General features: G+C 44.2%; 1 protein-coding gene across 1 annotated transcript in view; it reads left to right on the top strand.

Annotated features, from left to right (window-relative positions):
• CNTN5 (contactin 5) overlaps nt 1-26699 on the top strand; it is a 447440-nt gene that overhangs the window by 250008 nt on the left and 170733 nt on the right. Inside the window, exons 6-7 of the mRNA XM_063127114.1 lie at nt 66-269; nt 22762-22864. Of these exons, the coding sequence (XP_062983184.1) occupies nt 66-269; nt 22762-22864 (307 nt within the window). The remainder of the gene's footprint in view (nt 1-65; nt 270-22761; nt 22865-26699) is intronic.

The following is a 26699-nucleotide window of genomic DNA, read 5'->3' as shown; positions in this document are numbered from 1 at the left end:
GATTTAATGATCTGAGTTGGTTGATTTTTTTATAAAAATTAAGTTCTGCTCTTTTTTCCCCCCAGAGATCATCTATAGCTGGGTATTTAATGAATTCCCCTCCTTTGTGGCAGAAGACAGCCGGCGTTTCATCTCCCAGGAAACAGGCAATCTCTACATCTCCAAGGTACAGCCATCAGATGTCGGGAGTTATATCTGCCTGGTGAAGAACACAGTGACCAACGCCAGGGTTCTTAGTCCTCCTACACCACTGACCCTCCGAACAGACGGTAAGCAAGCTTTATTATTATTATTATTATTATTATTATTATTATTATTATTATTATTATTATTAATTTGTATCCCACCTTTTGCCCAATACTGGGCCTCAAGGCGGTCTTACAAAGTTTAAAGCATATATTGTAAAACTAGGAAAAGAAATGTTAAAAAAAAAATTAAAATACACAACAAAATTATAACTCATTAACATAGATGGAGGACCAAGTTACTCTCCAAAGGCCTGCTGGAACGAACAAGCTTTGTGTCCAATAACCACGTTGAAATATACTGGGGTGAGGTGGTGGTTGAGTCGAGACATGGTAGGGTGTGTGCAAACTTAGTGGGATGTACAAATAGTGATGTATGTTGGTTACATCAAGATTGGATTAGTATGACAGACCTTACATGGAGCTGCCCTTGCTGTTCAGGATCTCCAGAAGCTTTGCACCTGAAGCTCACAGAACATGGTTGCCTGAGCATTTGTCCATGTTAGAACAGCTGCACTGATGCATTTCTGGCTGCAGTTCAAAGTGCTGCTGATGGTTAAGGATGGAAAAATCTGGCTGTTTTGCTTTCTGTAACATTCACATTTCTTCCAAGCATGAGTTTGTTCTGTCCACTTTTCTGCATCAGTTCCCCACCCCATCTTCATTTTTTTATCTGTATGTACTCTCATGCACATGGAAATTGGTACAGCTTTTTGTGTGCAATTTTCTCAAGTGTACATTTGTTAGAAGCACTTTCCCTAATATATGCCTTGGTGTCTGTGATTTTCCCTAATGTACACTTTTTATGTTCTTTTTCTAAATGTAAGCATTTTCTATAAACGTTTTTTGATCAGAGAACTGCATCGCAACATTCAGAGATGTGTGAAAACTGAAGGATGGTTGTGTTTAGGAAGTGTATTGAAGGGTTTATTAAAATGAGAACCAAATTTCACCCTCATCCCTAGTTATTACTTATAAAGTCATAGAATCATAGAATCATAGAATCATAGAATAGCAGAGTTGGAAGGGGCCTACAAGGCCATCGAGTCCAACCCCCTAAATGGCTTGGGTCAAGGGTATCTAATGGACTGTTTCTTCCAATGCCATCCTGCCTGAATCCTAAGAACTAGTCAAGATGACCCTGTTTGTGTCCCAACAGAGACTGATGCTAGATCAGTCAGGATGCAAAATGGGGCTTTTCCTGTGATCATACCCCCTGTTATGGAATTCTTTCCAATGGAATTCTTTCATCTGGCCCCCACATGTTTTAATTTCAATCACCTGGTGAATACAATTTTGTTTAGGTGGCTTTTTTGTTAGCCTTGTTTTATTCAGACATGTATATTATTTTTTTATGTTGGCCTCCTTGGGCAGTATTTTACAGTGGAAAGGCAGATATAAGTTTTCTGAATAAGAATAAATACATAAATAGAGATTTTGTGTCACAGCAATTTGCAAGCTGAGCCATGGGCTTTTCCAGAAATCTGGAAATGTTTTCGGGTTGTTGTTGTTTTTGTTGTTGTTTTTAAAAAATCATTAATTTACACTGATGACGATGATGGAAAATCTGCCACATGGCTCAACTCGGGTCAGCTGGTGGACACTGGAAGAGAGTTGGGGAGGGGGGTGAGATGATGAAAGCTCATTGAACTTCACCCCACAACTGGATTCCCCTGACATCCCTACTGGATTGACAAACAGGGTTGCATTCAATGTCGGCATGTTGGAGAAATCTGAAATGGATCCAGTTGACTTCAGTTTTTTGTGAATTTGATCTATGGATTCCACAGGCATTTTCTGAATTCCATGGATTCCATGGACTTGTGGACCATTTCCCACCCACCCCCAAATTGTCTGCATAATTTTGTTGTATGGACAAACAAAAGTTACTGGAAAAAATGCTAATGCATATGACATTTTTAAAAACAGTAACAACCACACACACAATATTTTATACATCTCCCCACTGTGGAGCACGCTTTTGTGTGTGTGCTCTGCTCATTGATTTCATGCTGAACTAAAAACTAATATGCAAAATGTTACTTGACAGCCAAAGTTATGTAAATTGCATCTGACATTTTGTGAACTTTTATGAAGATGAAAGGAAGTCCGATTCCATCAATGAGCAAACTCCATAATGAAAGATGCCTGATAATTCATGAAACAAATAGAGAACCAATGTAATACATTTTTTTTTAAAAAAATGGAGGAGCAGTGTTGTTGGACTCGTGTCCTGCTTGTGGCTTTCTGGTCAACAGCTGGTTGGCCACTGAGTGAACAGAATGCTGTACGAAATGGACCTTTGGTCTGATCCAGCTCTTCTGATGTTCTTACATTTTAGAATGAATTAAACAAAAACCATACATCCCTAATCCAGTGTTGTGGAGTGTAGGTGGATAAATAACGAGACAGACAACAATAGCTGGGTTTAAACAGGGCCACATATTTATTTAGCGATCTGCAAAGGGGGTTGAAAACCTATCGGGCATCCAGTATGGCCTGCTTACAGGCCCCTCAGGTCGGGCGAGACATTCATGGTCCATAGGCAGGCGCTGCACCAATCATCTTCCCACGAGCCTCCCCTTGTAGGGTAGGGGAGCCTTCCTTTGTCAACCCCAACTCAGACCGCCTGGTTCAGAATGGGTGAGTAGGGTTGGCCCCAAAGGTAAGCCTTATCTCCCAGGCAAGCTGCTGGGCTCAAAGCTGGGAGCCTCAGATCTTACCAGTCACCCTGAACAGTGCCTGTGAATGCTCACCAATTTCCAATCCCACTCTGGATGCCCATACCTAGCGCCAAAATCAAATGTGACCAAATTGAATCAACAAATTAGCCTATTTAGTACTCCCAAGCTGTCTTATAGTGTGGAGTAGGCACAATTCAGTACATGAGTAAAAAATTCCTACTCAGCCCCGTAAAAGGCAACCAACAAGCCTACACTGTCTACAGGGAGGGAGGGAGGGAGCCGTGCAGCGAAAGAGGAGGTGGGAAGGGGTGATCCTCCTTTTAAAGCATCTACACCCCCTCCCCTCCTCGAGACCCAGATGTGCCCTACCAATGGTAGGAGGGCACATCTCGTTCATCCCCCCCAAACGCTTCCCCACACCCAGGCCAGGCCGGACATAGCAGAATAGCCATTAGTGCTATTTAGGGTAGACCCATTGAAATGAATGGGACAAATTAACATTAGATACAACTCATAGTCTGATAAAGTAATTGTGTTTGTGTGCCTAAAAGGTATTTATTTTAAATTAAACATGAATGGATGCATGAGCTGGTGGTTGCAGGACAACTCCAAGCACTCTTGAATGAAACGGATTATCTAGATCCATTTCAATCGGGCTTCAGGCCTGGTTTTGGAACAGAAACTCCCTTGGTCGCCCTGTGGGATGACCTTTGCTGGGAGAGGGACAGGGGGAGTGTGACACTGTTGATTCTCTTGGACTTCTCAGCAGCTCTCAATACCTTCAACCATGGTATCCTTCTGAATAGGTTGTCAGGGCTGGGAGTTAGAGGCACTGTGTTGCAGTGGTTCCACTCCTACTGGATGGCCGATTCCAGAAGGTGGTGCTAGGGGATTATTGCTCTGTGCCATGTCATTTAGGCCATGGGGTTCCACAGGGCTCTATTTTATCTCCTATGCTGTTGAACAACCGCTGGGAGAGGTTACCCGGAGATGTGGGTTGAGGTGTCTTCAATATGTGGATGACACCCAGCTCTACTTCTCCTTTTCATCAAACCCAGGTGAGGCAGTGGTTGTGCTGAATCAGTGCCTGAGCATGGTAATGGACTGGATGAGGGCCAATAAACTGAGACTCAATCCAGACAAGACGGAGGTACTGTTAGCAGGTGATTCGCCTGTCCAGCTAGGTGATGTTCACCCTGTTCTGGATGGGGTTGCACTCCCCCTAAAGGATTGGGTTCATAGTTTGGGGGATGCTCTTGGATCCAGAACTGTCACTTGAGGCACAGGTGAACTCAGTGGTGAAGAGCACCTTTTATCAGCTTAGGCTGATATACCAACTGCGCCCTTATCTGGATGGAGATAGCCTAGCTACAGTTATCCATGCTCTCATAACCTCTCGTTTGGATTACTGCAATGTGTTATACATGGGGGTGCCTTTGAAAACAGTCTGGAAACTTCAACTGGCACAAAACAGGGCAGCACATTTACTAACAGGGACTGGCCAATGAGACCACATTATGCCACTCTTCTTCCAGCTTCATTGGCTGCCAGTCCAGGTCTGGGCACAATTCAAAGTGCTGGTATTAACATTTAAAGCCCTAAACAGCTTGGGGCCAAGCTATCTGAAGGAATGCCTCCTCCCATATGTACCTGCCCGGACCCTAAGGTCATCCTCAGGGGTCCTTCTCCATGAGCCCCTGCCAAAGGAAGTGAGGCAGGTGGCTACCAGGAGGAGGGCCTTCTCGCTGGCGCCACGGCTGTGGAATGAGCTGCCTAAGGAGGTTTGCCTGGCACCTACAATATATTCTTTCAAATGCCAGGTGAAGTCCTTTTTATTCTCTCAGTATTTTAACAGTCTATAAATTAATTTTAACTTTGTTGTTTTAAATTTGTATTTCTGCACTGCTGCTGATTTTATCCTGGTTGTGCTTTTATATTGTATTTTACATCATGTTTTTATACTGTTGTTTTATACTTTGAATGGTTTTAATTTTTGTAAGCCACCCAGAGAGCTTCAGCTATTGGGCAGTATAGGAATGCAATAATAAATAAATAAATAAATCATTAAATATTGGTTGGCATCATAAGTACATATGAAGAGCCATGCTGGGTCAGACAAAAGGTCCATCTAGTCCAGCACTCTGTTCACACAGTGGCCAACCAGGTGTCGACCAGGAACCCACAAGAAGGACACGGGTGCAACAACACCCTCCCACCCATGTTCCCCAGCAACTGGTTTGGATAGTCTTACTGCCTCTGATACTGGGTATGCCATAATTTTCAAAGACTGCTCCTTTTTCAGAAACTCACTTGAGTAGTCCACTCACACACACGCACACAGAAAAACACATAAGCTCATAGGAGTAAGTATTAAACAAAGCCGTAAAACATGCAAACACAGTAAGATACTTGCTCTGGCTTATAAATATTTGAGCACTGTGAGAACATTACAAAGTCTAGGCTTTAAAAAGATGATTTCATTTGATACAGTCTATATTCATTCAGAGCTTAGCCTGGAATTAAGTTGATCCTTGTTCATTACTACTCACTGGAAAGTTTTCATGTTTGCACAGCATGAATCCTGTATAAGAAGTAGGTCCGTATTGTGCTAAATGCCCTCACAGTTTATTTTGCTTTTGTGCCATCCTAAATTCACCAATCTTGGCTTTTCAGCAGTCAAACAATGTTGCCTGATCATTTTCTGGAACAAATCTCTCTTTCCTGTTTAAAACAGTGGAAATTATTTCCAAAACAATTTATATTTTTTACTTCATCATTTTTTTCTCTCTCTCCACCCTTCAAGAAGAAGGATTCTGGTTGGTCTATAGCATGGCTTGTGGGTCTCCCATTAGGCAGCTGGTTGGCCACTGTATGAACAGAATGCTGGACTATTTATTTATTTATTTACAATATTTCTGAACCGCTCCCTATCCAAGGATTTCAGAGCGGAGAAGAAATGTGGTAAAAGAATAAAAACAGAATAGAAAACAACATTGCAAAATTATATTTTAAAAGAATAGGTTCAAATTAAACCATGGCCAGTTATTCCTGGAAAGCTTCTTGGAACACTAATGTTCTCAGGAGGCACCAAAAACCATACAAAGTTGGTGCCTGACTGACCTCCAGTGGCAGGGAGTTCCATAAGAAGGGCCCACAACACTGAAGGCTCTTCTCCTGGTGGACTCCAGTTGGGCCATAGGCCCATCTGGAACCACCATGAGCATGCCCTCAGATGACCTCAGTGGCCGAGCAGGTTGGTGAGGGAGATGGTGCTCTCTCAGGTATCCTGGACCCAAGTTGTTTAGGGCTTTGTACACAAGTACAAGAACCTTAAACCTGGCCTGGTAGTGTATAGGCAGCCAGTGCAATGTCCTCAGCAGAGAAGTTACATGCTGGAAAGGGGCAGCTCCAGACAATAGCCGAGCTGCTGCATTCTGCACTAGCTTTAAGGGCAGCCCCACATAAAGTGCGTTGCAGTAATCCAGGACTAGATCTGATCCAGCATGGCTCCTCATATGTTCTTAGGGCTGGGTAACATCATGCTCGGGGGAGAAATGTGGCCTTCCTGGGTCCCCAATCAGGCCCCCTGGGGTTCTCCAGATTATCTGTTTCCTTAGCCATGCCCTCTTCCCTCCAGTCCCCAATCACTTGGTGGTTTCCCAACTTTTGTGAAGTCCCCCTGTCATGCCCTGCACAGAGATGGAGTCAGGAGATGAGGAGGAGGTGGCAGAGGCTGGACCTAGTGCCGAGGAGCTCAGCTCAGGTAGTGAGGAGGCTGGACTGGCAGAGACTGTGGCAGAGCCTCAGGGAGAAGAGCCAAGGCCAGCTGGGACCTCTGCTAGCTCTGAGGGCTTGATGCCAGCAAAGACTATGGAGGAGCCGCAGAGGTCTGAGGAGGAGGTGGAGAAGCCTGGTTTCAGCCAGTTGCGGGCGGAGAAGGCAACAAGACGCTGGTCTCGCCGCCTCCACCAGAAACGCCAGGCAATTAGGGATCAGCTGAGAGACCATGACTCAGCACTCTGACTGAGCATAAAAGCGCAGCCGTGAGCCATGCAAAGTTGTCAGAGATTATCTGAGCATTCTGGCGGAAGCCTTTGCTCTTAGATCTTGTGACCTCGTGCCTTGTTCCTGGACGCCTGGATTCTGATTCCTGCCCTGATTCCCGGACCCCGTGACCATGTCTGCCTACTCTGGATTCCTGCTTCGACCTTGGATTGGTTTGTGACTATGTCTTGCCTGTTGTTGCCCCTGACTCTGGACTGTGTTACTGGTTTGTTGCTGACTGTTGGCTGTGTTTGAACTTGGACTGCATTATCGAATCTCTTCCTTGCCACGCTCCCTCGACTTTGGACTGGACATTGACTATGCTAAAAGCCTGCTTCCTGAACTGTTCCTGTTCATTGACTTTTGCATTCAAACCCCTGTTTCCCCCTCCTTTCCCTGCACTGTTTAGCTTCTGTAAATAAACACCTTCATTGCCTAGCTACCGGCTGGTCTTATCTTTCTTTGTCAAGCCATTTGGCGGCTTTCCCGGACACCTCCCTTCTAAAAAATTGAAATGCCTCTCCTAAGGCTCAGTTACTGGCAACAAGAGCTTTCAGCTACCGTATTCTGGGGTGGGGGGTTGTCTCTCCCCTTTGCTTTTAGCCCCACTGTGTCATTGGTCCCACCCACCAACAGAATGTTGGCTCTCTCTAGAGCTTTTTCTGAAATTGAACTCAACCCTTGGGCTGAAAGATGTTCCCAAACCCCTGGTCTAGAGTCAATGGAAAACCTGAGCTTCATGCAGACATGGGGCATCTTCACCCATTACATTTTTCTTGAGCCACACTTAAGATTTTTTGAATTTTACACCTAAAAGTGTAATGTGTGAATGAAGTCAATGTGTGCTTATAAACACATCTATCATATAAGTGTGTGAATTGGGGAGCAATCTGAGGGGCTGTAGGATAGTTTGGATTCCTGGATCCGAGGTCAGAGGCAGTGCTCCAACCTTGGAGGGGGGAATCAGCCGTCCTCTGAGGTTGGGCACTCGACCTCGGAGAGAGGTAAAGGGGCATTTCTGAGAGTGGGGAGAAGAGGAGACTGGAGAGGCCAGCATATGAGCTCTCCCGAGGCCTCTCCAGCCTCCTTCCCTCCCCAACTAAAATGCTGTCACTAGACAGCCCATCTAGTGCAAAATGCAGGGAAGGAGGATGGGGCGGTGAAGATTGCCTCTGTTGTTTCACTCATCCTGCATAGGATGCTTTTAAGCTTCCAAGTTGCTTGCAGGCGCAACCCAAAGGATTGTTCCCTGAGAGAACCAGAGTTTGCTGTTCCCCACCCTGGAGCAGCAAGATCATTGTTGATTGTCCACCAGGTGGTGAACCCAGACGTATTGCCATGCAATGTGTTGAATGGTCCGTAAAACATCTTTCCTCTTCTATGCAGAAAAGGGCCATAGCTCAGGTCCAAAGTCAATGAGGTGATGGAGATCCATGATCAGATGACCCATCCCTTTAATTTTGCATCAGCAGATAGAGGTGGGTGGGATATGAATCAGGAATATGCAGAATGGGAGGTTTAACCGCGGCACCATATTTTTCCAATAAAACCACCCACTAAAAGTAATTATTTGTGGCCTTAAGGCAGTGGGGGAGGGGGGATTTTGGCTCTCCAGATGTTTTGGCTCACAGTCCCCTTCAACCATAGCCAACACAGCCAATGGTGAGGGGTAATGGCAGTTGTAGGCCAAGACATCTGGAAGGCCACAAGTGCCCAGCACTGCCTTAGAAAAAAAATCCAATTAATCTCTAGTTTTTCTCTAATGAGGCGAATAGCCAACTTCCTTCACTTTTTCCGCTCCATTCAGTCTGCTCATACAAGTGAGAAAAGTGAGCCCCATCATTTTGGAATTTGAATAAACCTGTAAAGGGTTTTCTCATCAATATGAATTTCACTTGGCAATGCAGAAAATGTGAGAAGTGTCTAAGTGATTAAACAGAACTTGCTTACTAGGCAGGCCACCAGAAATAGTGTGATAATTTGTAGGGGTGTGCACGGACCCCCCGCTCCGCTTCACTTGCAGATCCGCCATTTTCCGGATCGGGCCGCTCCGCCCACTTCCGCTCCGCTCCGCTCCGCTCGGAGCTCCGGATCCGGATCCGGAGCTCCGTTTCCCCCCCCCCATAGGCTTGCATTGAAAGCTAAAAAATTATACAACTTTTTTTCTGTTCAAGTTAGAAACCTCATGTTTGGCACCATGACACCTCATGGGGATATACACACGCACACCAAGTTTCAAAGCAATCCCATCATCCCCTGATTTTTGGCGAATTTTTGAAAATCGGGCACCCCACACACAACATCCCTGCGAGGTGGGCAGGGGAGAAGGGAGGGAAGGCAGGCAGGCATGCAGCTGGCATTTCTGGGGGCATAAGGAAGTGAGCCAAGGATAAGCCAGTAATGCATATAAAATGGAATAAATCAATAAATAAACAAAGGAGGGGTGGAATTAAAAGCAGCAGTGTTGCTCAATAAACAGCAAGAAGATTTTTTAAAAAAAGGCTATATCTGTCTTTTACCAGCAATAGGGGGACGTGCCCGGGGGAGGGGGAAGTAGCTGCCAGTTCAAGACAGCCACCAACAGCTCTGAGAAGAAGTAAAACGCTCACTTCAACTCATAACAGGCATTGCTCCACCACTGAAAAGTGACCATTCACTTCAACTCATGATAGGCATTGCTCCACCGTTTTACTCTCTTTGGAAGGCTCTAATGGCCTTCCAGTGCAGGAGAGAGTGGGGGCACGTCCACGATGAGATGCCCTAGGGGAGCTCATCCCCTTGCACCACATCTATTCAGTTGTTCACCAAGGTTAGGGTGGGGAGCAGTGCTGTGTTTCTATCTCTTATTCTTGGCTTAGTATATGATTTCAGGTTGTGTTTGTGCATTTGGTGGGGCTAATGTGTTAAAAAACACGGGGAAAAGCCCGTTCAGATGAAGAAAGAGAAGTTTCCCAGAATCCCAAATTACCTGTTTTGCCTATGCCCTCCTCCAACTTTGGGATCATCATGACCGGGAGCTGACTCTGCCCCTCAGCCCTTTGAAAAAGGTATTTTTCCCACCGATTTTTTAAAAACTTCTAGCGCGCGACCCGTACGATGCAGAAAGTTGAGAGTAGTCTCAAAATGACCCCCATCCACGACTCTCTGTGCACAAGAATTTTCAGAATGATAGCTTAAACCCCCCCCCAGTTATCCCCGATTCTTTCCCTCAATGCAATCCTATGGGCGAAAAGCCGAAAACGCCGTTTGAGCCGCGCGGTTGACCCGATTTTCACAAAAATATAGCACGCGACCCAGACAATGCAGAGAGGTGAGAGTGGTCTCAAAATGACCCCCATCCACGACTCTCTGAGCACAAGAATTTCTAGAACGATAGCTTCAAAAACAACCTAGTTATGCGCGATTATTTGCCGCAATGCAATCCTATGGCGAAATGTTTTCAAGATGGCGACCGGAGCGCTCCGCCTGAACTAGGAGCTCCGAAAAATGGGCGCTTCTCTTCGCCTTGCTTCTAGGGGGTCCGCGGTCCGCTCCTACTCCGCCTCTGGGTAAGGCGGAGCAGGCCAATCCGCTACTGCTTCTACGCTCCTAATCGGAGCGGATCACACCCCTAATAATTTGCCTGGATTTGTTACAGTCATTCAGTATTTTTGCTTGTCTTGTTAGTTTCAATCCTTAAGGTAAAAAAAAAGGTCTTTCCATGAATGTTGGAGTCATGCTTTCTGTCTGCTACTTTAATAATCTAGATTATAATACTGGATTCAGAGCTTCTGTGTGGGCACCATAGAGACAAGAATGATGCTTCCTATTAAAACACAGGAGGCTGTAATTTTAGAAATTGCAGTCGTAGCATGTTTCTCTTGGTAATGTGGCTGTTAACTACTTGGGGTTCATCTACACCAAGCAGGATATTGCACTATGAAAGCGGTATATAAAAGGCAGGAGCCACACTACTGCTTTCTAGCGGTATTGAAGTGCACTGACAACTGTTGGGGCCCATTGAGACATACTATATACCGCTTTCATACTGCTATATGCTGCTTGGTGTAGCTCCTGCTTTTTATATACCGCTTTCATAGTGGAATATCCTGCTTGGTGTAGATGAGCCCCCAGTCTATAGGCCCTCATTAGGCATTGGTTAAGCTACTGTGATATCACAGAAGACTAGGATATTGACAGGAAGGCAGAGAATAAAATGTGAGATGGGGTCTGGGGGAAAGACTAAATAAAGATAGAGGAATAGTCTGAATGTATTTTATCACTTTTTGTTTCCTCCAAAAGGAAAAGAAAGAATCCCATGGAAGTTAAGAACAAAACATGACTAGGAGCGCAAACAGAGAGCAAACATATCAGCTTTTCCCAAGTTTGAGTCTTCACATATTGTTGGTCTTTAATTCCCTTCCTCCTTGGCTAGCATGGGCAATGACCAGGGATGATGGAAGGTGTCCAACTTCTGGGGACCCAAGGTTGGAAAAGGGGACCACAGAGAGAGGAAAGCAGGGTGCTTAGAAAGGCATGGAAGAAACCAAGGGCAAAGGAAAGGATGGATGGATGGATGGATGGATGGATGGATGGATGGATGAGAGAAGGTGCTGATGGAATGGAGAATGAGCCAAATCAGGTTGAATGAGAAAGGGAGGTGCAACTGGAAATCTCCTTCTGAGTCTCAGCCTCCCTTTTTCCTTGTTGATATTGGTTGAGATGAATAGGGATGTCCGTCATTTGAAAATCCGCCCCTCTTCGGGCCTGACAGATTCCTCACTGCATGCCCAGCTTGGCTTCCTTTTACAATTTATGAGCTGAGCTGTGAGTTTTTCCTGAAATCCAGGAACTTTTCTCAGGTGGGGGCATGTAAATTGCGAGCCAGTGTGGTGTAGTGGCTAAAGTGTTGGACTGGGAGTTGGGAGATCTGGGTTCTAGTCCCCAATCAGCCATGGAAGCTCACTGAGTGACTTTGGGCCAGTCACAGGCTCTCAGCCCAACGTACCTCACAAGGTTGTTGTGGTGAGGATAAAATGGAGAGGAGGAGGATTATGTACATTGCCTTGAGTTCCTTGGAGGAAAAAAGGCAGGATATAAATGCATTAATAAATAAATAAAATGTAAATAGGAGTTTGCACCATTTGCAATTGCAATTTGCATAATTGGCACAAGTTTAGGCCATAAATTGAATAATTTCTATGAGCTTAGCCAGATCAAGTTGAGCAAGCTCCCAGGAAAGTGAGCCTGGGGGCGGGGCAAGGATGTGAACTGATGAAAGTTCAACAAGTTTCACTCCACAGATGGATTCCTTTATCATCCCTAGAGATGAATGATGTCACAGAATGTTCTGGAAGAGAAACCTCAGTCAGGGCCTAAGGACAGAGGAAAGTAATCAAGGAGATGTCATTTTATGTGCCCTTGGATGGCATTGTTGAGGGAAACTAAACAGAGTTCTCTTCAAGAGATCGCCTTGCTTCAGGCAAGCATACCTGTGCCTAGAGGTGAAGCCTGCTAAATTCAGAATAATCCAATTACAATAATCCTTTCTGTGAATTTGAATTTTCACGGGCTACTACTTCTCACTCAGAATTCTCAATTGTAGGCAATACCACTGGGACCTGGCATCTTATGACAATAATTCTCCCCAGACAACATGTCTATATATTTATCTTCATTGAGGCAGCAGAATAATATGATAGTTTTATGTCAAATCCTGCAAGAGTGTAGGAATTCACTTGTCTTTATATTAATCTTTTATTTCCTCAGAGCTCTGCCTCAAAGGGAAACTTATCTCCTTGATACGAAGCAAATTAAATAAAAACATCAAGAAATCCTTGAATGGATTCTGAATAAAATGAATACCTCATTTGTGCAGATGTCCTTGACAATCAGTCATTCCATACAATTCAATTTCGCTTTGCACAGACTTACAAAAACAATTTAAAATGCTATCTGAAGAGATAAAAAGTTTCATCAGGAGGGGAAAAAAATAGATCATGCATCATTTCATTAACTCCCTTTTACAGTGCATTAGAAACTCTGTAGAATTATTTAATAAGTGTTTACAAGCAGTAGAAATAGCATTGTTTTCTAGGATGCAGTTTTGGCGTCTAAATTACGAATCAGAAACAGTAAAAAAAATGCCTTTGGTGAAGGAAACTGCAGGCAACTCCCACAGAATAAGGAAATGGAAACTTAGGGAGTTCAAAAGATTTGCTGTTTGATAATAAAATGCAGTCATTTCAAGTTCATATATTTTTATGATACTGTTACCCTACCCCTCCTAATGTGCTAATAAAAGTGCTTTGAATTGTATGTGGTTTCTTACTAAAAAAAAGGAAATAAAGCCATTGAATGGTTGCTTGATAAGTACTTTTTTTGGCCTTTGCTCATCACGAGCTATTCTGAAATATATAGCTACAGGGAGGTCCCAGAACACAACCAATGCCTCATCTAAATTACGCATGATGTGGGAGATTGTCATTGGTTGTTGTTTATTCGTTCAGTCGCTTCCGAGCAATGACAAATCTCGATAAAATAGTTAAGAGCAGAGACACCACACTGACAACAAAGGTCCGCATAGTTAAAGCAATGGTATTCCCCGTAGTAACCTATGGCTGCGAGAGCTGGACCATAAGGAAAGCTGAGCGAAGGAAGATAGATGCTTTTGAACTGTGGTGTTGGAGGAAAATTCTGAGAGTGCCTTGGACCGCAAGAAGATCAAACCAGTCCATACTCCAGGAAATAAAGCCAGACTGCTCACTTGAGGGAATGGTATTAAAGGCAAAACTGAAGGACTTTGGCCACATAATGAGAAGACAGGATACCCTGGAGAAGAGGCTGATGCTAGGGAAAGTGGAAGGCAAAAGGAAGAGCAAGGGCAAGATGGATGGAGGATATTCTAAAAACAGCCTCAGAACTGGCAGTTTGTGGGGGGCATGGGAAGCATGTTCCATTTATGCAAATATTGCTTGGTGTAAATGGCGGCCACAATAAAAACAACAACCAGGCAATTAAAAAAGAACTGGAAAAAGTTCCCAGATTTCCAGGAAAAAGCCATGGCTCAGCCCTCAAATGCGAGCTGAGTTGGGTGCACAGTGGGAATTGGTTGAACCGCAAAAGTGTCAAATTTCACAGCAACCGACATTCCTACTTCACCCCACTCTGTTTTTCCGTCGCCCCACCTTGTAACAGCATGAGGGTGGGTTAAATCCCCGCCAGACCCATGCCTCAACACCATCTGTTGCAATCCCAATCACATGGCGAAAAGCCAGGCTGTCTATAGACCCGCTGGCACGTCATTACTGCTGGTGGACTCTGTCCCATTTAGTCGGCCAAAGGCTGTGTAGGCCTGATTTGGGGGTGCAACAATGCCTGCACTTGATAACTGCTTTGTAAAGTGGTGCTTTGAGATACAGGGAGGTGTTAAAATGATTTCCAAACTCATCCCCAAGAGGAAGAGGCCAGGCGTGCCCCGAGCCTAAGGAATTACTGCACATAATTTAGTGAAATTAAGAGTTCCACTCGACTATTGATTTGACACAAACTGACTACTGCCATCAATGGAAAATGCAGGTGTTCTGTTACTCTGTCTGCTAATTATCTGTTGAAAGATTTATCTGGTTGTACAAGACCTTGGGCATACAGTGCTATATGACAGCTCATTAGTACCTGTCGCTAGGGAAGAAGATATTTGCTGGTGGGGGTGCATGCGTGCGTGTGTTTTGACCAGGGCCAGCTTTTAAGCATCAGCAGACTTTGGGGGAAAATGCACCCCAGTGTTGCAGGGCTCTTTCCTACTTCCCTGCCCTTCCTTTTTATGTTGACAGCATGGTGAAATTCTGGCCTTAGCTAGACCTAAGGTTTATCCCGGGGTCGTCCCGGGGTCATCCCGGCCTGATCCTGGGATCCCCTGTGTGTCATTTACATGAACAGGGATGACCCCGGGACAATCCTGGGATAAACCTTAGGTCTAGCTAAGGCCTCAGTCTCCCAGCTTAATCTTGGACCATTTTGCAAGCAGATTTCAGCTTAGCAGGCACAATGGTTACTCACAAAACTAGGTGTTTATTTACCTCTCTGTTCACAGATTCTAACCCTTTCCCCCCTCTTCCTCCTGTATATTACCTGTCTGACAGCTTTCCCTACAGTCCTACCATATGACATGGAGTCCAGCTAGGAGCAACTTGTCACTTCCTGTCATATGTCAGCCCTCTGAAACGATCTGATTATGAGCAGAAACCATTTGGCTTCGGGACAGAAAGGCGCCAATGTAACAAGGGCACTTTGTCGCTATAGGCGGTAAAATAATGGACGTTTTGGGTTGCTTGCTGCTGAAGGAGAGAGAAGGAGCTTTGAGCCTGTCTGGTCTTTATTATTGAGGAAATGAAGGGATGCTTGCACTTGATTGTGCTTTGCACAATGCGTGTGGGTCATTTTAGCTGACAAGCATTTCTCATTTCTACAGCTCATTTTAGCTTAATTGGATATCAAAGATAGGAAAAGTAATCCTCCTTTTCCATCTCAGTCCATTACAGCTGAGCGAAAGGGGGGAACACTGCAAATAATGTAAGACAGACATTACAGCCGTCTAAGGAGCTGAATGAAGAGGATGTTTACTCTTGTGCCTCACAAAAGCAGCCATGTGAGAATTTTAAGGAAGGAGCAATGGAAGAGGGTTGTAGAATGTAATTGTTTGAAAGCATCTTGGAGTCTAGGGGCTCATCTACACCAAGCAGGATATTACACTATGAAAGCGGTATTAAAGTGGTATATAAAAGGCAGGAGCCACACTACTGCCTTATAGAGGTATTGAAGTGCACTGACAATTGTTGGGGCCCATGACACATCTACACCAAGCAGGGTATAACACTACGAAAGTGGTATATGGTATGTGTCAATGGGATGGTACAAGCTGGATAAATCCTGATCAAAATGGAATGGAAGCATATTTCTCATACATCCCTAACTCTAACTGGCAGTGGCTGTCCAGGGTCTCAGGTAGAGGTTTTCCCCATCACTTGCTACTTGATCCTTTAAACTGAAGATGCTTTCTGCAAGTGAAGCATCCATGTATCGCTGAACTAAGGTCAATCCGAAATCCCAGTTTATTAAGCTTAAACACAGGGCTCATCTACACCAAGCAGGATATTCCACTATGAAAGTGGTACGAAAGCAGTATATAAAAGGCAGGAGCCACACTACTGCTTTAGAGTGGTATTGAAGTGTACTGACAACTGTTGGGGCTCATGACACATACCATATACCGCTTTCATAGTGTTATATCCTGCTTGGTGTAGATGTGTCATGGGCCGCAGCAGTTGTCAGTGCACTTCAATACCACTATAAAGCAGTAGTGTAGATCCTGCAGTGCACTTCAATACCGCTATAAAGCAGTAGGGTGGCTCCTGCCTTTTATCTACTGCTTTCATACCGCTTTCATAGTGGAATATCCTGGTTGGTGTAGATGAGCCCACAGTTTATCAAGTCATATTCATTTCTACATTCTCCTATTTCTAAATATTTCAAGATGTGTTCTAAGATAAGAAGCGGCTCATTTCTTCCCTGTATAAACCCTGCAAGGCTTTTTTCCCCTTCTTCTCTCCCTTGGATGCAAAATTAAAATTCTTTTGAGGCAGGGTAGTTTGAAGAACGCTATCTAGCCAGCGGGGTGGGGATGATGTGACGGCATTATTTCCTTCCAGAGTCTCAAGTAGAACCAGTGGAGGTTTCACCAGTTTAGTACACTGCCGAGCAGGGATTTCACATGGTGCTTTTGAGGGATTGCCAGAGGACACATTTGTTTCTGAAAAACAGACTAGCAGGATTCGGCGTTGAAATGATGTTTTGATAAAATACAGATACCGCACCATGGAGCAAATAGGCAGGAAATATTGCATATGTAGTGTGCTCTGGGATTTGATCATGAAGCTGAGTTATTTACATGAGCACAAAACTGTTTCTAAATTCCTTCCAGGGTACCAAAATTCTTTCATACAGTGTAAGCTAAATATTTATCAGTTTTAGGTCAAATAATAATAATAATAATAATAATAATAATAATAATAATAATAATAATAATTGTGCTGTCACATCATCCCCACCATTTTGACAGGTGTACAGTACCCAAACTCTGCTGGCCAAAGCCAGACCTTCTGGGGTCCCAATCTGGCCATATACCTAGTCCCTGGCTCTATCTCCATTTCCATCAATCACCATTTAGTTTGTTGTTTTCCCAGTTTTTGTGCAATTTTTCCCCATTCTGAAAGGTTGAAATGGACCCCCTGGACCAGTATCAAACCTTCCGTTTTGGGGCAAGGTGATTGAGAGGACAGTTGCCTTCCAACTCCAAGCAGTTTTGGATGATGCAGATTTTCTAGTCCTATTTCAAATAGGCTTCAGAGCAGGATAAGGAGATGAGATTGTTATGGTCGCCTTAATGGATGACCTCTGCCTGAGTATTGACAAGGGTAGTGTATCTTTTTTGGTACTTCTGGATCTCTCAGTGGCTTTCAATACCATCGACCAAGGTATCCTTCGAACACCTGAGAGGATTGGGAATTGGGGGCACTGTGCTTCAGTCATTCTGGTCCTACCACTCAGGTAGGGTCCAGATGGTAGTGCTTGGGGATAGCTGCTCCTCAAAGAAGGAGCTTCTGTGTGGTTTACCACAAGGTGCCATCCTATCCCCAATGCTGTTTAACATCTACATGAAAATGCTGGGAGAGATCATCTGGAGGCATGAAGCGGGGTGCTATCAGTATGCTGATGACACCCAAATATATTTCTCTATGTCTTCGACAACAGCATCAGCTAAGGATAGTGTGTCTCCTCTGAATGAATGCTTGGAAGGGGTAATGCGTTGGATGAGGAAAAACAAACTAAAGCTGAATCAAGACAAGATAGAGGTACTTGCTGTCAAAGGCCCCAACCTGGGTTTGGAGGTGTGCCAACCAGTTCTGGATGGGGTTACACTCCCCCTGAAAGACTGTGTTCACAGCTTGTGGGTGCTTCTGGATCCGCCACTTCAAATGACAGCCCAGATAGATGTGACAGCCAGGAGGGCCTACTATCAGCTTCGGCTGATACGCCAGCTGCGCCCCTTCCTAGAGTTGGAAGATCTAAAGATGGTAGTGCACGTGCTGGTAACTTTGAGGCTCAACTTCTGCAATGCACTGTATATAGGGCTACCTTTGTGCCTAGTCCAGAAACTTCTACTAGTTCAAAATATTTCAGCTAGGTTGGTCACTGGTACACCTAGGGGTGACCACATTACAACAGCTTTAAAATCACTTCATTGGCTGTCAATTCGTTTCCGGGCAAAGTATAAAGTGTTGGTTATTACCTTTAAAGCCCTATATCGTTTGGGTCCGAGTTACCTGCAGGATCACCCATACAATCCGCCCCACACACTCAGGTCCTCTGGGAAGAGTTTACTCCATTCAGCAAAAACTAGGCTGACAACAGTTACCCAGAGGACTTTCTCTTCTGCTGCTCTCAGACTGTAGAATGGCCTGCCGGAGGAGATTCATCAACCTAACAGTCTTCCAGAATTTAAGAAAGCCATGAAGACAGATCTCTTCCGGCAGGCCTACCCAGTTGAATTTTAAGATGCCTTTTAATAATGAATTAGTTGTATATGTTTTAATCAGTTATACATATTTTATGGTGTTTTGTATTTGGTGTTGCACCCCGCCTCAATCCAGAGGGAAAAGCGGATAAGAAATATATTATTATTATTATTATTATTATTATTATTATTATTATTATTATTATTATTATTTTGTCCTTAACTTTGACATGCATGCACTCTATTCAAACATTATGCCCATATGTGAATATCCAGGGGTGTCAAAGGTGGTGCACTTAGTGGCAGGGTGGAATGCATGAGAACAGAAGAGCCCTGCTAGATCACATCAAAGGCCCATCTATTCCAACATTGCACAGTGGCCAACCAGACGCCTATAAGGAAGAAACACAAGAAGCCCCTTACCCCCAGTTGGTAGTTATGGGAACAAGAAGAGGCAGACAGATTTGTAACTCAGACGCAGGCCAGGGATCATTTAATTTACTTCTGAAATCCAGTCAGTTCAAGGAGATAAAACAACTCAACTGTTTAACAGCATTGAGTCAAATGAAAACTGAAAAGAGAAGATGAAGGATCTCAGATAAGGACAAGTTTTTCCACTCAGACTTTATTGATCTGTGTTGTCATTTTATGTGGCCTTCGCAGCTGATGGCTCGACCCTAACAGAAGCATTAAATATATGTACAATGTTCTAGATATGCCTCCCAAATCATGCTTTGAAGAAAGTTTCATTCGATAGATTGTGCATTTATTTCCAAATGAAAGCCCGTTCTTCTGGGTCTGCCAGCATGTAACCACTAGAGCTTCCAGTCACTCCGATGTGATTTACTAGTGCAGTTGAATATAAACAACCATTGAACAGTGGAGGCTGGTGGCTCCAATATCAGTGGGATGGTAAATCCATCAGAACCAGCCAGAATGGCCTAATCTACACCAAGCAGGATATTGCACTATGAAAGTGGTATGGAAGTGTTATATAAAAGGCAGAAGCCACAGCAAGCAGGATATAATAATAAATAATCTTACAAAGGCCCTGCCTTTCATGCCTGCTGGTCAGTATCGATGAAGTGTTGGAGATGTTGAGGAGGTACAGTGTGTTCATCGATTCGTCTGGCTTTTTCAGTCACCCTTTGAGCATACATGATGTTGTAAAGAAAGGCAATCCAATGTGTCATGCACTGAGTCATGAGAATAGGTGCTAGATCCTTCCAGGACCACAGCTTTAGTGGTACATCTCTTTAAAAAGGCCCTTTTTGGTGATGGCCCTTCATTTGTGGCCTGGTTGACACATTCAATGTTGATCATAAGGAACTGCCATTAATAGAAGTATAGCTTCCAAATCACGTGAGGAACTGGTTCCTGTCTATTCGGCCCTGGTTAGGCCTCATGCCCTCATCTAAAGTATTGCATCCAGTTCTGGGCTCCACAATTCAAGAAGGATACAGACAAGCTGGAGTGTGTCCAGAGGAGGGCAACCAGGATGATCAGGGGTCTGGAAACAAAGCCCTATGAAGAGAGACTGAAAGAACTGGGCATGTTTAGCCTGGAGAAGAGAAGATTGAGGGGAGACATGATAGCACTCTTCAAATACTTAAAAGGTTGTCACACAGAGGAAGGCCAGGATCTCTTCTCGATCCTCCCAGAGTGCAGGACACAGAATAATGGGCACAAGTTACAGGAAGCCAGATTCCGGCTGGACATCAGGGAAAACGTCCTGACTGTTAGAACAGTATGACAATGGAATCAGTTACCTAGGGAGGTTGTGGGCTCTCCCACACTAGAGGCCTTCAAAAGGCAGCTGGACAACCATCTGTCAGGGATGCTTTAGGGTGGATTCCTGCATTGAGCAGGGGGTTGGACTTGATGGCCTTATAGGCCCCTTCCAACTCTGCTTTTCTATGATTCTATGATTCTACATACTCTAGATATCAAATAAACACTGATGGCTCTAACATCCAGTGACGGCTTCCATGTATGGCACAGACAGAGATTTCGTAACAGCTCATGCCCAAAGAATCAGCTACCAGTTAGCAAGGGTAAGGTAATATGAAGTCATGCAAATACATGGGCAGGGATGGGAGGATGAATGTGGCTCAAGTCTGATGAGATTTCCAGAGTTCCACCTTGATGTTTGGTCCACCTCATTCCCGTTCCTGAATACAAGCTTTTTAAAGTTACTGTTTGAATGGGGAAAGTGTGCATTTAGATGCACTGTTTTAAAGTGTACTTTCGTGCCATTGATTAAAATATGAAAATTTGCCCCCCTTCCCCTCCCAAAGCAACTGTACATGTTTTCTAACCAACACAGTTTGTGAAAGAATCTGCAAGCTCAGGAACACCCAAGCACTGTTGCCCCAATATTCTCGCATTAACATTCAGGGGTGTGAATGGGAAAAGTTCTGATGTTTAACGTACCGAAACAAAATTTTCATATGTCCCTTTGCATGAGTGTGAATGAATTTCCTCCATAGCAGGAATCCCCATCAAATGTGAAGACAGTTCTCTAGGAAATTTTTTGAATAGGTCCTCTTCATCTACCCCAAACCTATGACCTACCTACCATCTCTTTCTTTAATTCTTTCTTCATTTATTTATTTCATGTCATTAAAGAGACCAAGCGTGACCTGAATGTTTTTAGACTTATTTTTATTCTATCTGGCATTTTGGAATGGATAGAAGCCAGTTACATTTTTAGTGTGTGGCCTATATTAGCCCTTTCTCCAACGTGGTGTTTTCAGGCTGCATCTCCCCAGATGCCATCTCCAAAGTAGGGGTGGGCGAATTCACCTGTGCCCACCTTGGCAGGCGCTCACCCCTCTACCACAACTGCATGCCCAAACTCACCAGGCCACGTAAGCCTCTTCTGAATTTGTGCCTTTATCCTTGCACCAGTGGGGCCTTTAAGGCTGCCATTAGTGCCAGGGGAGGAAGAGGGCAATTTACAGAGGCCCCAGAAATTGTGCAATTCCCCCCATTGCATCAGAGGCAATCATCCCAGAGTGCAGGACATGGAATAACAGACTGAAGTTACAGGAAGTCAGATTCCGGCTGGACATCAGGAAAAACTTCCTAACTGTTAGAGCAGTACGACAATGGAACCAGTTACCTAGGGAGGTTGTGGGCTCTCTCACACTAGAGACATTCAAGAGACAGCTGGACAACCATCTGTCAGGTATGCTTTACGGTGGATTACTGCACTGAGCAGGGGGTTGGACTCGATGGCCTTATAGGCCCCTTCCAACTCTACTATTCTATGATTCTATGATTTTGGCACATGGGTGGCCGGCTACTGAGCGCTTGCCGGGGCCTTTGCAAGCGTGTCGAGTGGCGGTCCGCACTCATGGCGGGAGTGCCCAACTAGGTCCAAGGGGCCACCAGACTACTGGACCCAGTCGGGTGTTCACAGCATCCCCAGCTGGGGATAATTGGAGTTGTAGTTCAACAAATCTGAAGTGCACTAGGTTGAGACAAGCTGGTGCAAATTATTTTTATTTATTTAATAAATTGTTTATTATTTGCAACATTTGTATACCACTCTGGATCTAAACAGATTATGGAGTGGTGAATCACAAGAGATAAACACAATATTAAAATTATTATTTTTAAAAACCAAGGGCCCCTAAAAAAGTGTCTAGTCAACCAAGAAAGACTTCCTGGAAAAGCTGTTTTCAGGAGGCAACAAATTGTGTTGGCAACTGTCTGGCCTCCAGAGGCAGGGAGTGACATAGGAAAGGGGCCACCACAGTGAAGGTTCTTCAGGTGGAACCCAATCCTATATTGGTTTATTCAGAAGTCTGTCTCCTGAGTTTTAGTGGTGCTTAACCTCCACCAAACATGTTAATAGGATTGCAGCCAAAAAAATAAAATGTTACATGGCTAATTTTATTTTGAGGAATGGGGAAATGAAGATGATGATGGTGATTGTAATACTTTTGTGCATGCTGAGGTGCATCTTCCAATTTTTTTTGACATAAACACCCTAAGAAGTAATTGTCTGCTCTTTAAAAGTAAAATGTTGCTTTGATAATACTGGGGAGCTCTCACTTTTTAGATGATGTTTGGGATTTGGTCCCATTTCCTTCCATAATTAACTTCTTGGCTAACTATCTAGCTGTTTAACAACATGGAGAGCCATGACAGCTCTCAAAATTATTTTTTATGAATGGAAACCAACAGTGACATCCGTTTTATTTTTTAAAGACCCTTCTTTATTTCCCAGGTGTGATGGGGGAATATGAGCCGAAAATTGAAGTCCATTTTCCATACACAGTTACAGCTGCAAAGGGATCTACTGTTAAGATGGAGTGCTTTGCACTTGGCAAGTAAGTACAGATTCTACCATAATTAGACACAACTGGTTGTTACAATATGACATATTTCATCTTGGGCTCTGTTATGTAGCAGTGTTCCATTTTTTCAACAAAAACATCCCCTTCCTTGATCCATATGCTAAACTTAATTAAACCAATTCCTGTGGGAATGGACTGTAAGAAGGCAATTATAAATTCTGTATGTTGTCAAATAAAGGGTTGGATCTAATCTTATTCAGAGTGGATCCATTGGGCAGGATCCGATGTGACATGAGTGCTAACATAAATTACATTGTGTTAGTATAAAGCACCTCTAGTGCAAGATGAATAGCTTTAGCTGGCATGATGGATTCCCCAGATGGATTCCCCCATCCAGTTAGATGGATTCTAACTAATGTTATTGTCAGTGTGCTACAGTTTCTTCATGTTAGTGTAACATCATTTACATTGGCGTTCAGGTCACATTGGATACTGCCCACTGAAAGCAATGGAGCTCAAATTAGTCACGACTAATTTGAGTCCCATTTATTTCAGTCAGACTACCCTAGCTACGGGTAAGTCTGGATCCAACCCCAAGTTTCCAAGTTATGGGGCTAAATGTTGAGCTGCTTTATGGAGGCAGTACTGCATAGGATCGCTGCTAGAGGACCTCACCAGTTATAGTGTGGAATAACTTGAGTGGATGCTGGTTCCACTCAAAATATGTATTAGAGAGCCTACACATTTGGGAAATGAATTCTTCTTCAGGGGCACTCTTATGCATAACAGAATTCAGACTTTGGTCTCCAAACTATGGACATGTCTACACCAGCCCTACATCCTGGAATTGTCCTGGGATCGTTCCTGTGCATCCAAATGCCACACAGGGGATCCCAGGAGTAGGCAGGGATGATCCTTCCATTTTCCTGGGATAACCCTTAGGCGTAGAAAGGGCCTAGCCTCAAAATGTAGTTTTGAAATCATCATTAGAGGAGGAGGAGGAGGAGGAGGAGGAGGAGGAGGAGGAGGAGACATGATAGAGGTGTACAAAATTATGCATGCTATGGAGAATGTAGATAGGGAGACATTTTTCTTCCTCTCCCATAATAATAAAACCTGGGATCATCCCATGAAGCTGATTGGTGGGAAATTCAGGACAGATAAAAGGAATGGAATTCACTTCCACACGATGTAGTGATGGCCACCAATTTGGATGGCTTTAAAAAGGAGTTGGATAAATTCCTGGAGGAGAAGGCTATCAATGGCTACTAGTTCTGAGGGCTAGGTGCTACCACCACTATCAGAGGCACTAAGCCTATATATATATATATGCCAGTTGCTAAGGAACATGGGTGGGAGGGTGCTGTGGCACCTTGTCCTGCTTGTGGTTCCCTGGCCGACGGCTGTTTGGCCACTGTTTGAACAGAGTGCTGGACTAGATGGACCCTCAGTCTGATCCAGCAGGTCTCTTCTTATGAGGAGGATTCATATCTCAAACATGTTGGGTTCAGTAAAGCATACTTTTTGTGCATCAGGAGATTTCCACTGTTCCTTTCCCATATTTGGTACCTTCCTGCTTTCCATTTCCTTGCCTATGGTAAGGTCAGGGAAGACAGTTAGAGTTGCAGGGCAGAGGCAGGCATTATTTCTAACATAAGAACATAAAAAGAGATCAACCTTATCAGACTAAATCCCTACCATGTCCAGCAACCTGTTTCTCACAATAGCCTCCAGGTGTCTATCGGAAACTCGAAACCAGATGTCGATGGGTAGACCTGTCCACCTGTTGTTCCCCAAAGACTGGTAGCATGAAGTGAGCAATGCAGGCTGCTACATGTTGGATTGAGCCCAACAGAAATATCTTCCCCATGGACTGAGGGAAAGGAATTTACTGTGCAGCCCTATTATGTTTTTCAGTGGAGAAGTCATTAGAAGGCCATGTGAGTGATTCAGTAGAAGGAGAGAAAGTTATGATCCTAATGGCATTCACTTACTAACAGCTAAATAAAGGAGCACCTGAGAGCATTGGTGTAATATATAGGGAAGTCAGAGGAATTTTTGTCAGCTCGGCCCCCCCAGATGCCAGCTAGTGGATACGTGAGCTGGCTTGACTCACCGCACACTGAGTTTCCTCATGATGCAAATCCCAAGTTGTGCAAATTTGTGGCTAGGAACATTTAAGCAAATTGAAGGAATGCCTCCTCCCATATGTACCTCCCCAGACCCTAAGGTCATCCTCAGTGGTCCCACTCTGTGAGCCCCTGCCAAAAGAAGTAAGGCAGGTGGCTACCAGGAGTAGGGCCTTTTCTGCTGTGGCACCCCAGCTGTGGAATGACCACCCTAAGGAGGTTCGCCTGGCATCTACACTATATTCTTTCAGACACCAGGTGAAGACCTTTTTATTCTCTCAGCATTTTAACAGTCTATAAATTTAATTTTAACTTTGCTGTTTTAATTTTGTATTTTAAATTTGGCATATTACTAGTGAGTTTGCCCATTCTAGTAATATGTTTTGAATGCTTAGTTCTTATCACCAATTTTGCTGCCATATTCTGTACTAATTGAAGTTTGTATAGAATAGGCTATAAGTTACTTCCTTACAGTATTACGTACATCCAGAGTTTGGACCACAGAGCCAGTTAGCACAACTATTTGTAGCCTTTCTCTCACAAGTGTAATTCAAATGAACCTAAAACTGTACATTATCTGCCACATGTCCACATCAATGCACTAGTTATCAGATGTGCACAAAAGTTCATAAACCCCCTGAAAATCAGACAACAGTTCCAAAAAGTTTAATGAAAACTATCAATCCATTAAAAAATATGTGTTCTGCAGAGTTGTTCCCAAAGGATGATGGTGAATTAGCAACCTAAGATCACTAAATCAATAATTAATTCAGTGTCCCAAATGAGGAAATTGATAAAACAGTAAGGCAGAAGCAAATGTAATGTCCTACATTGATTATGAAATTATGAAACATTCTGGATTTATATCCCATCATATTCTATGGGCATGGGGTGGGTATAACTATCTGTATTTTAAAAACAGAAAATGCAAACTATTAATTACGTTAAATTCAAACAACCCTGTATCTGTCTTACAGTAATTGCCAAATTTCAAGCCAAATGTAAAGGACAGAAATATAAATGTGCAGTGTTCCACAGTTCCACAATGTCACGTATAGTGTGTCTCTGTGTGTGGGAAACCCTATACATCCTAAGATGATATGAACTTACTCTGTGGGATTAAAATGTCTTCTCCCACTACAAGGCTGTTTCTTGGGGAGGGCAACCTCCCTGGGCACCAAATTTTGCGGGTGGCAAATGATACCCTGAGGGTGATGTCCCCAGTGGTGGCTATGTGGTGGTGGTGGTGGTGCTGGTGGTGCTGGTGGTGCTGGCAATGGCAGCATTCTGGGTCCTCCTAGCTGGCAGTGAGAGCCCCTCTGTTGTTGAGAGGCTTGTGCATGGAGTGGCCAGCCAATGCCTAGTTCTGAGAGTGAGGCATTGGCCTGCCTGGCACTCCAAAGACCTGTACCAGCTTCTCTCCTGCTGAGGAATGCCTGGCACAGCTCACCAGAGCACCGGCCACCCCATGCCTTAATCGGAGAACCCCTCAGCATGGGGCACGCTCTTTGGGAAGACCTGCCAGCTTGCTTCCCAGCTGCAGCAAATTCCGTAGCAGAAAAGCAGCCATGGAGGTTCTCCAGAGAGCTCACTAGGGAGCAGCAGCCCAAATGCTTCAGGATGAGGGGCCCTTCATCATAGGGAGGCATGATGGTTGAGGTGGCCTTGGGGCTGCCTGTGACACAGGAGCAGAGGCAATCGCCAGGGCCAACTCAGCCAGAATGCCTTGCTAGGAAAGA

Source organism: Elgaria multicarinata, chromosome 5, assembly GCF_023053635.1.
Source record: "Elgaria multicarinata webbii isolate HBS135686 ecotype San Diego chromosome 5, rElgMul1.1.pri, whole genome shotgun sequence".
NCBI classification, from domain to species: domain Eukaryota; kingdom Metazoa; phylum Chordata; class Lepidosauria; order Squamata; family Anguidae; genus Elgaria; species Elgaria multicarinata.
This window is presented reverse-complemented; position numbering and strand designations above follow the sequence as displayed.